The sequence below is a fragment of the Quercus robur genome, chromosome 1 (genome assembly GCF_932294415.1).
Source record: "Quercus robur chromosome 1, dhQueRobu3.1, whole genome shotgun sequence".
NCBI classification, from domain to species: domain Eukaryota; kingdom Viridiplantae; phylum Streptophyta; class Magnoliopsida; order Fagales; family Fagaceae; genus Quercus; species Quercus robur.
In genome coordinates this window covers 2,671,898-2,683,605 of record NC_065534.1, presented here as the reverse complement: position 1 = coordinate 2,683,605, position 11,708 = coordinate 2,671,898, and the positions used below count along the sequence as shown (strand labels likewise).

The 11,708-nt window shown below is 38.4% G+C and overlaps 2 protein-coding genes across 3 annotated transcripts; both read right to left on the bottom strand.

Moving 5' to 3' along the window:
* Positions 1-2,002: 2,002 nt before the first annotated feature.
* LOC126715691 (protein PIN-LIKES 2) lies at positions 2,003-4,915 on the bottom strand. 2 transcript variants are annotated; one of them, XM_050416442.1, is made up of 3 exons: positions 4,586-4,915; positions 4,239-4,350; positions 2,003-3,726 (listed from the first exon to the last, which is right to left on the bottom strand). In XM_050416442.1, the coding sequence occupies exon 3, from the start codon at positions 3,688-3,690 to the stop codon at positions 2,329-2,331; it is 1,362 nt and encodes a 453-aa protein (XP_050272399.1). In that variant the 5' UTR covers positions 3,691-3,726; positions 4,239-4,350; positions 4,586-4,915; the 3' UTR covers positions 2,003-2,328. The 2 variants fall into 2 exon arrangements, with proteins under 2 accessions (XP_050272399.1, XP_050272392.1); XM_050416435.1 differs by lacking the exon at positions 4,239-4,350 and having other exon boundaries at positions 4,586-4,914.
* Positions 4,916-10,245: 5,330 nt separating this feature from the next.
* LOC126692578 (uncharacterized) lies at positions 10,246-11,055 on the bottom strand. The gene has a single exon (XM_050388235.1). It carries the CDS (start codon positions 11,053-11,055, stop codon positions 10,246-10,248), a length of 810 nt encoding a protein of 269 aa, XP_050244192.1.
* Between the last annotated feature and the right edge of the window lie 653 nt (positions 11,056-11,708).

Sequence of the window (11,708 nt, the reverse complement as noted above, 5' to 3'; positions counted from 1 at the left end):
TAAACCTGTTTTGATCATAGTTTGCCAACATATAAAATGAAGTTCTAATACATTAATTCCTAACTACTTAGAACTTAACACTACATGTTACAAACAGGAAGATAGCAGTAATCTAATAGAACATACCAATCTTTTTAGTTATTTAGTTACCCAAGCATTTATGTGCCAATCACAGCAGGCCACCAACAAAGGTGCATAGATGGATTTTTCAATGCCATGAAAAAGTAAAATTGATTTTGATGTCAAAGCCACAATCTGCCAACAGATGCACCAACTAACCTTTCCACAGTTAGAAAAATCACAAGTGTAGAATTATTTGGAGTCATGGCAAGCATGCCTCATAGAATAATATCAGTAAGAATGCCTCATAGAATAATAATAGCTAATATGGTCATCTTCTTTGATCAATATGCTAGAGGGATAAAGACAAGCACAATTACCATGAAGGCAGAAGGTAACAACTTTTAGAATACCACTAAAACCCATGTTGCATTGGTGTTAGGGACTAGTCCGGATGACAAGTATGTTTTTTGGAGTCATATAACTCCATTACTCCCAATTTGAGAGTACAAGCAAAATTATTCAATGCACTCGTTGTACTACATTTTCCGTTTTACAAATATGTTCTCTATATTCTCCTTATACAAGAGGTTTTACAGAATATCTTGTCTTTATTCTCCTTATACAAGAGGTATTTGTCTAACAAACTTTGTCTCAACTATCAATGACTCCAAAAAGTACAAGAAAGAACAAAAAATGGCACAATGGATTAGGAGAGGGTATCTTATGAGATTAAATAGGACAATGAAGGTAATACATAAACCGCATAACTAAGACGGAATCTTATGAGATGGTCTCATGAGACCGCCCTCTCACAATATGTAGTACCTACACATGTGAGACCCACATATATTATGAGAGAGATTTTATGAGACCATCTCAAAAGATACTTTTTCCATATCTATTTTCCACATTATTATGAGATTTTTGTTGATTATCTTATAGAATTTCGGACAACAAATTAATCATTTATGTAGTAATATATCCATGATACCAACAACAGATCTACAACAAAAATTATTTTCCAACAAATGCAAACTAATAAAATTAGGTGGGGAACCTATCTCTCAACCAGCACCCTATAACATATATTGTCAATGCAAACACTTCCAGAGTTCTGAAGTTAAGACGAATATGCATGTTTTCCAAGGTCAAATGAAAAGATCTAAAATGCGATGTAAGTAAGTTAGCATGTTTCAATCCTGAACAAGCAGTCCATTACATCATTTTTCAAATGGCTTTTGATGCTTATTTCTGCCTGTCTGCTAAATTTTCAAGTCCAAATCACAAAATCAGTTTAAAGAACCAAAACCAATCATATATAAAGAACTAAAATCAATCATATCTCTGATTTCAGTAACTGTGATCTGAGAATATGGAATCAGTCACAGGGTTGTACAATCCAGTAACTTGGAGTTTCAGCGATCATGGTCCACGGTACCATAGCCACTATTTACTACTTTTTGCTCGATAAATATTCTGGTACTTCCAACTAATTTCCAAAAAACTAAAGACATATATTAAGCATGTTAAAGAAATTATGCTTTAGATCCACTTCCCATTTAACTTTTGCTGTACTTCCCCTTTTCAGTGTTTTAACAGACTGATCACTAGGATCCAGTTGGACAATGTCAACTAGTTGAAAATTTGGCATTGTTATGTGGAGATTTTTCCTTATCTAAATTCTGAATGAAATGAAACACTATTCCAGAAGAAGTATAAAAGAAAATATAGAATATATATATATATAAAATTCTAAAAATGAACTAATATAAACAATTTGGGCAATGGGTTAATTTTCAATAAATGCTGGATTCATTCATTTATATAATTGGACAACCATCAGTACAAGCTGGATTTATAACATAAAACATGACAAGGATGGTTTAGAACTTTCAGTATCAAATGAAGAGAAAGAAAAAGGGGAGGGTGGATCTAATCATTTTCAGGTGAAAACAAGGCATTGATATAATTTAACAAAAAATGTCAGAGCTATATACAATTTCTAATCAAAGCTATATACAATTGCTACAAAGCTTTTACAGACAAGAACCGACTCAAGTTTCATAAAGGAACCATCAATTTACAGGGGAGAAGCATCATTCACTTCCATCACCAGTACCCACTAGAGAACACAGCAGCAAAAGCAAGTAAACCTTGCTTAAACAATTATGATATAATGGACAGAGAGACTGCAGTAATCTGATGGCATTTAAACACTAACCTATAGACTGAGGGCCTTTATGACAGTAAAATATGATGCAAACCTCAAACATATGAGATTATTTTGAAGTAGATAACGATATACAAGGAAAGGGAGAACAGGGCAAACACATGCTGCCAGAAGAGCAGTGCTGAAGCTTCACTAACTGCATATCCCCTCAAGCTGGCAATTGCTCCCAATAAAATGGCACTCGGTGTTGTGTATTGCAACAAAAGCACAAATCTGTACATTTCATCACCGCTGACCAAAAAATTCAGCTTATCAGACAATGCAACAATACCAATTCCAAGAAGAGGAAGCACCAAGAGCCTTGCCACACTTATACCAATTGTAGTTCGAAGACCAAGTTTTGAATCAATTGGCCCCTCAGCAAGCATACCCCCAAGAACAAGCATCACAGAAGGCACCATTGCACCGCCTAAAATCTCTAAACTGTCAGTGAGAAAAGATAGTGGAGCGTCATATCCAAAGAAAAAAGCCTTGATCTGAGGCACCATCCCAATGATGATAGCTAAAAGAGAAGCAATAGTTGGGGGTTGAAGTATGTGCTGTATTGGAGTTTGTACAGCAACAGTTCTGATCCTCCTGACCACTCTAGGCTCAGCCAAACACCTAATGGACCTGGGACTGTTCGAAGCTCCTTCTCCTGTAACCTCAAGGTCAGGAACAGACGACTGAGAAACATTTGATATGCTTTGGAAAATTCTAGCAATAGAGGGTTGCTTTGAATGCTCAGTTTCTTTATCTTCCATACCCGGCCATTCAGCTTCAACAAGGAGAGGCCTACTGACATCATTGACTGCTTCTTGTTCCTCAATCTCAATCTCAGCCCCTTCTTCAACAATCTCATAGTACTCCATTGGAGGCTCCATCATGTGATACACAAGGGTATAAACAAGAATCACAGAAACCCATGAAGAAAAAGAGACATAAGCCACCCCTCTTGAATGACAATTGGGTCCAAATGGATTATCTTTAGTATGGCAGACAGATCCGACAAGTGCAAGAGGGATATTTCCAGTATTACCAAATGCAGTCATGATAATGGTAAATCTTTTAAACTGTGGAGGTGGGCGGCAAATAAGCACGACTATGTACCCAAGGAGGCAACCAATAGCTGTACTGATTACAACATTAATTGGAATAAACCACCAATCAGCAAAGTTCTCAACTGTAATGCTTTCACCCAGTTCAGTAAATATTAGGCAGGGCAAGAAGAGAGCAAAAACAAGCTTGCTGAGAAGCTTAAATGTCGCTTTCGGGATTATTTTGGTTTTGGGGTGTGCAAGAACCAGACCTATAACCGTAAGGGAAAGAAGTTTCATCAAAGGGATTATTGCACTTAGTATATCTTCACCACTAGTCTTCATATTGTTTTGATAGAGCTCAATTAAGTATCGTGACATTTTTCCCACTTTGTAGTGAAAAATCAATAATTCTCTCTGCAATGAATCAAACAAAAAATACAAATACAAAAACTCAGATCAAATTCAATAGTAGTTCTGGTTCCTATAACACCAACAACATAATATCTAAAACCTCACCAAAAAATTTGCACTGCCACAACATGAATTCAGCATATTATCCATAAAATTATCATAATCAATCACAACACAAGAGTCTCACAAACCTAATGAACTAAATCTCAAATTTAAATTGGACAGATTATCAAGAAACGCAAAAAGATCCATAAAAACACCATCTTTAACAAGATTACCACAAACCACATCCTATTAATCAAAGAAATACAACATGGGATTTTCAAAAACCGCGTCCAAAATTAATGAAAACACAGCATGGGGTTTTCTAAACACCAAAAGACGAAAAGGGTATCTATAATTTTTCATTCTCTACAAGAAAATCAACCAGAACAATGCTTTTATCAAATATTCAACAATAACATCAAAACTAATTTGCAATTAAAAAAAAAAAAGTGTAAAAGAAGAAAACTTACAGATCACAAAAAAGAGTGGAGAGAGATTCTGGGACAGAGGTTTTGAGTTGAAGAGAAAACACATACGAGGATTCCTTAACAACCTTGGATTAACTGATTCTTAACCAAAGAGCTGGTATTTATTATTATTAGTATTATTTTTTGATAGAAAACACACAAACTTCATTAATAATTAAAAGCAAAAGATACATCATGGAAGAAGAGCCTGTTCAAGAAAACAGGGACTCTCTTAGATCCAAACAGAAAAATCAAAGAGCTGGTATTGGTGAATGACTAATGAAATAAAATTGACCCATTTAACCATAGGAGGAGTGCTTATGCCTATGCCTATGAAGCTAGAAGCTTACAGGGAGAGATTATGTTTTCTGGAGTTGCTAGCAGTGCAGCAGGCAGTGCCTATGGAGCAGCTCAGGAAGCTCTGGTGGATGCAGCTATAAAAGCTAGAAAACTTGGTTTTTGTAGAGTTTTGTTTTTAGGCAACTGCAACAGATTAGTCCAACGAGTTTGCAACACGGAAAGCACACCAATGGAAGGAGAAGACTATGATTGCTGATCTTCTTTCCCTTCAGCAGAATGGACTAGTTTACAAGTTTCTTTTTTTGTTCCCAAAGTCGTTCTTGGCTCTGTTTGTCATTTAGCAGATATGGCAAACTATAATGCCAATCCACCAAACCTGGTCTAATCCAGCTCTGTTGTATCCTTTACATTTACTTGATCTTTATCTCCCTTTTACGGTTAAAAAAACAAAACATTATAATTTGGTACGGAATAAGTAGTGACGTATGTATGATTCCGTTTGTCATTTAGCAGATATGGCAACAGGCAGGGCTGGTAGCCAATGGTTGGCAACGGGCATGTAATGATGCCCTGCCCGGGAATCAGGTGGACCATGCATGTGACAGTTGGTGGTAAATGGCGGCACGAATTGTTGGCAACTGTTGGCCAGTGGGCGCCTAAGAGCATCAACAGTGGGCTTCTTAAATGTCAAATTGTAAAATATATTTGACATTTGGCCTAAATTACTCCAACAATTGGATAGCTATATCTGGGACCGGTCAAAATTTTTTGGCATATTGCTATAGTGCGATCTCATTCCAAAAAACAATCATTTTAATAGTGCACAGTCCGTTCAACCCTTCTCTCTCTTGCTGGCAGGATGACCATTGAAAATGCAAGCATTTGAAAAAGCTGGGAATAGTTGATTTTGAAAAAAGAAATGACGGTTGGAAAAGTAATAATAAAAAAAGATTAAAATAACAATATTTTAATAAGATGGTAAAATAATAGAGTTTTGAGATGTTAGATGTATTGTAAAATGGTATGGTATAATTGGTAAAGTAACTTTTGAGGATGGTAAAATAAGATGAAATATAAGATCCAGATGTGGATGCTCTAAAGAATGGTAAAATAGTCTAACAGTTCACTTGCATGAGACTTGTAATGCTAGGCTAATACATGACAGCTGGCTGATAGAACATCACAAATTTTGCTGAAGCTCTGGACCATTCATGATTTTTGGTAACAGTATGCACATATTGGTATATAATCTTGGCTTTCCTTTAAAAAAAAAAACATATATAATCTATGGACATGACTAGAAATATTCATATCATTAGTTAATTTTTGGTAAGCATACCACCTAATTTCACCAATAGGCTCTAGCACGATTAGCACTTCTTCAGCCTCAATAGTGGAACAGAGGTCGTGGGTTTAAAACCCACATGGTGTGGATTTCCAATAAAAAAACTAATTTAGAATAATGGTGAAACGCTTCTGCTTTGTCATTACTAATTTCAAAATGGCAACATAAAACACATTTTCTTTGATATCTTCTTTAATTAGCCTCCTTCCCATAAAAATTTATCATTTATTTTTCCTTTACTTATTATTGATACTGTCCTTGTTAAACTCTGATTTTCTTATCATTTCTTTACTTTTATGATTCTCTTATTTTGAAGTTTCTTTTGTAGTTTTTAATTCATATTAGTTTTGTTGTACTTGCTTTTTGTAGAGAACTAACCCCAACTGATGCTTGCTCTTCTTGCCTGCCATATGTTTTTGAAGAGATATTATTAATCAAATATATGTTGCATTCCTTCACATTGTAGCAGGGTGATCAATTTAATGTAGATTAATTGATAGGATTAAATTTTTAACCTGTCTGACTTGGAGCAGCAAACTGGTGAGCCAATTGAGCCTATTACTATACATCCTCTATCTAAGGAGTGGTTTATTTTGGGCCTATTACTATATATCCTCTATTTATTATTCAGAGATGAAAGTAAAATTACATCTTGTCTTCTATTACTTAGGCATAACTAGCACTGACTAGAAATTCAAGTCAGCTTTGTTTTCCTTCCTCACCAAGCATGTGGATTGTCTTACATTTGATGTGAATTGGTCTTGGTTTGGTTGATATTCCAAGTACCTTGCATAAATGTCACATTTATAAACTGTTTTATATAATCCCTCTTTCATTTAGGAATTTTCTTTATATTCTGTTTTCTGACTGTATTTCCTATACGTATTATTCTGTTTCTATGACTATGATTGCTACGCTATAACAAGCAAATGCTAAAACGACACCGTATTAATTATGCTTCTCCAAAAAATAAAAATAAAAGAAGAAATCTTAAATCTTAAATATGGCAATGCAATACACTTAAACGCAGATTAATTAAAAAAAAAAAAAAGTATTTTTCTTGTAAGAAAATGTGTTAATAGTTAGTGAGTCACATGAAATTTTAATGATTTTTTTTTTTTTTGGTGAAAGAGACCATTACATAAAACTAAGAAAGAACTACAGAAGCAGGACACAGCCTGTTAAAACCCAGACCAATAGTGTCTTGTTCAAAGAAAACAGAAGCGTCCACTGGCGGACTATCAAAAATTATAAAATCTAAGTCTTGATTAGCACCTAACCTTGCAAGAGCATCAGCACATTGATTCGACTGGCGGAAGCAGTGTCTAAATTGCACCTGCTGGAACTTAGTGATCAGCATCCTACAATCATCCAAAATGGGGGAGATTACATCATTTACATAACCCGACTTGCAAAAAATTTCCACAATGGATTTAGCATCCATTTCAACAATAAGAAAGGGGATGTTCAGATTACTACACATGAATAACCCATCCCTTAAGCCCCATAATTCAGCCACAAAGCTATTTGTAGTCCCTATATGCCTTGAAAATCCAAAAATCCATTCCCCATGACTGTCACGCACAACTCCACCACAACCAACCAATCCCGTACTGCCTGAAGCACACCCATCCGTATTAAGCTTAATCCATCCCTCAGGAGGCTTCTCCCACCGACAAGTGACTACCACCCTTTGCACGGGACACCTAGGAGAACTAACACAGTACATGAACTCAGTGCACATATTCTCAATTTCATAATAAAGCTTCAGACTCTGAGCTTTGCCAGAGAACACCGCCTGGTTTCTGCTTTTCCAGAGCATCCAAACTGCAAAAGAAAAGAGGGTACTGCAATGATTTCTACCATACATCACCCTGCTGCCCCTACTCCCATTCACACTTAGCCACTCTTGAAGGTTATTGCCCCAAAAGGATTGATTCATGTAACTAACTCCCAATTGCAACCAGATAGCTCTAACCTGAGTACAATCTCAAAGAGCATGCAGAACTGACTCCCTTTCTTCTTGACAAATAGGACAAAGATCATCATTACCAAAACCCCTCCTAACCAGGCAGCCCTTGACACCAATGCTATCATGCATACATCTCCAAATAAAAGTTTTTATTCTAGGTAAGGTGTTCAGCTTCCAAATCCACCCCAAGGATAAGGCAAGCACCAGATTAGAGTTATCAACTAAATTATAAGTACTTTTAACATCAAAACCACCTCTAGTACTACCTGCCCAAACTAACCTGTCAGCCCCTCTACTTGTGATCGACATCGGAGTGGCTTGAATCAAATTTTTTATTTCCACAGGCAGCACAAAAGGAATACGATCCCAATCCCAGCCCGAAACAAACAAAACATCCTTAACCTCAAGTAATTCAGCTTCATGGGGTAGAGGGCCTAGGATCCTATGACGAATGGGACCCCCTTTGATCCAATTCCCAAACCAGAAAATTTGATTGCTATCTCTTCCCACCAGCCACATACTACCTTTGTTGAACACCTCCCTTCCTCTCTTCATAGCAGACCAAACCTGAGAGCACGGAAGACGGTCAGCGTTAATAGCACTTGCTCTCCTGCCAGTACAATATTTCTGCTTCAAAACCCTTGTCCAAAGCATGTCTTGCTCTGTATGCAATCTCCAATTCAGCTTTGCAAGGAGCGCAATATTCCTCCCTCTTACCGTTTGAAGACCAAGGCCTCCTTCCTCCTTAGTTCTAGTAACTTTTTGCCAACCAACCCAGTGCATCTTTTTTTGATTCTCCGTAGTACCCCACAAAAAATTTCGGTTCACCCTATCTATACCATCCAAAACTCTACCCGGAAGGGCAGCACACTGCATCACATAGGAAGGAATAGCCGCTAAAGACGCTTGGATAAGCACCGCACGCCCCGCCAATGAGAGCAAATTTGTTTTCCAACCCGCTAGTTTTTGTTTTACTCTATCAAGAATAAAATTGTACTCTCGAGAAGACATACCTGGCTGTCTAATGGGAATACCCAAATATTTTCCTAGGTAAGAAGTAGGGGCAAAACCCAGAATATCACAGAAGGCCTCCCTATCATCCAAATCAACATTGGAAGAAAATAAAACTCTCGACTTAGCTTCACTGACTGTTTGCCCAGACATCTTGCAAAACTCATCTAGAACATCTCTGATGGCGCAGTAATTAATATTATCCGCTTTAGCAAAGAGCACCAAATCATCCGCAAACATCAAGTGGGAGACTGAAGGGCCTCTTTGAGAAACTTTGATCGGCTTCCAAAGCTTAGCGCTACATTTTTCCTCAATTAGCTGCCCAAGAAAATACATGCATAGAATGAAGAGGTAGGGAGAAAGAGGATCCCCTTGCCTTAGCCCTCTAGACGGGTATATCGAATCCAACGCTTCCCCGTTAAAAACAATCGAAGTAGAGACCGTCGTCACACAACTCATGATGGTTTCAATCAGATCGGTAGGCATATTGACTCTAATAAGCATATCTCGAATAAAACTCCACTCCAATTTATCATACGCCTTCTCAAGATCAATCTTTAAAGCCATATAACCAACCTTCCCCTTTTTTTTGCCGAGGGAATGGATGACCTCTTGAGCTATTATGGCATTATCAATACCCTTTTTCCCTGGAATGAATGCCGATTGGCACGGAGCAATGAGCTTGTCCAAATACGGTCTCAACCTGGCAACAATAATCTTCGACACAATTTTATACACCGTGTTACACAGGCTGATGGGTCTGTAGTTGCTGAGCATCTCCGGGCCTTGAATCTTAGGAATGTGGGCAATATGTGCAGTATTAAGATAATCCGGAACTCTCCTATCAGCAAAAACTTTTTTAACTTCATTAATAACTGAACTACCTACAGTTGGCCAGAACCTTTGAAAAAACCCCGCATAAGGCCCATCCGGCCCAGGAGCCTTAAAGGCTTTTAAAGACCATAATGCAGCCTTTATTTCCTCCTCCAACACCTCTCCATTAATACAATCTTTTTCCTCCTCCGAAAGTCTAGCCTGCCAAGGAGAAATCCTACGGGGAAGGGCTGGAACACTAGAGAAGGAAGTAGTATAAATATCACAGTACCCATTCTTCACAAAATCTTTGACATCCTCCTCTTGGTAAAGCCACTCACCCATCGAATCTTTGATAGACAAAATTTTATTTCTCTTTCTTCTCACCAAAGTAGAGACATGATAAAAAGTCGTATTCCTGTCCCCCTGAATCATCCAATTCACTATAGATTTTAATGCCCAAATTTCCTCTTCCTGATTCAGAACAGTATCAAGGTCCCTAAGAAGGTCATTTTCTAGGTTGAGAAGACAAACCGAGGGGCGCACAGCCAAAGCTCTTTGAATGCCATTTAATCTGGCCATGATATTCTTTTTCCTATAAAAAACGTTTCCAAATTGCTCCTTATTCCACTTGGTTGCCTCTTTAGAGAATGCCTCAATAGCCTACGCCAACCCTGTACACTGTCTCCAAGCATGGGTAACAACAGAAGGAAAGGTGCAATTAGACAGCCAACAAGTTTGAAATTTAAATAATTTCTCCTATTCTCATGAAATCTGGGCTGCAATTCCAAAAGAATAGGAGCGTGATCAGAGTGGCACCTTGTGAGGTGGACCACTCGAGCCTCAGGGTACATCAAACACCATTGAGAATTCACAAAAAATCTATCAATTCTCTCCTGAATAAGAGCCTGCACCTCCCGTCTATTCGTCCAAGTAAAAATCGGACCCGAAAAACCTATGTTAATCATACTACAAGCATCCAAACACTCCTTAAACTGAAGCGCTCTACTAACACTCAACCCCCTTCCACCAAATTTATCATCCTCCATTAATGGCTCATTAAAATCGCCTGCCATTACCCATGGCATCTCATGAACTTCTGCCATCATCTTAAGATTACTCCATAACACTTGTCTATCAGCACACCTAGGGCTAGCATAAGTCGCAGATAACAACCAATTAAGGTTTGAGCATCGTACCTTAACAATCACATGGATTTCCTGTTCCGTATTTGCTAATTGAGATATATCCACTCTATCTTCATTCCACAAAAGCCATAACCCACCCGTGAAACCAATTGTGTCGGTGTGAATGGCTTTATCAAACGGCAGCTCATCCGTAATCTCCTTCGCCCTAACTCCACCAACCCGAGTCTCCATCACTATTAAAATAGCTGGATCATGAATGCGGACCAACTCTCTAACATGATTTTTAAAGGCGGGCTTACGCGCACCTCTACAGTTCCAGGCAATTATATTCATGAGGAAATATAACCAAGAATAAAAACAAAGATTCAACAAGAGGTAGATGCTTTGCCACCACCTTCAAGGGCCATCCCAGAATCATCCATGCAATCATCGAAACTGTGCTCATTTCCAGCAGCTCCAAAGACCATATCCTCCACGGGTTGCTCAACCCCTTCCACACGGTGACCACCAGATTGAAGCAGCCCAGCCTCACCCCTGCAGCGGACCATGGTAGAGGCATCTTCCATGCTTTCCTCCTCCATTGATTGGACCAGCCCCATCCCCAAAACAGAGGCGCACGGATTCCGATCAGCACAATCCCCAAAACCTTCACCATCGTGCTTCGGCTCTTCAGAATTTATGGACTGGACCTTAAAACTTGCTTCCTATTCTGAACTTCCAACAGTGGTCGCACGGCTAGGCGCAGCTGAGAAGAGGAGAGGCAGCGACTTGTTGGCAACTTGAACATCAGGGGAGCCTAAACTACTGTCAACTACACTAGTCATAACCCTTGACCGAGCTACTGCCTCTTTTCCCTTCACTGAAGCTTGTGGGCTGGGCTTAGT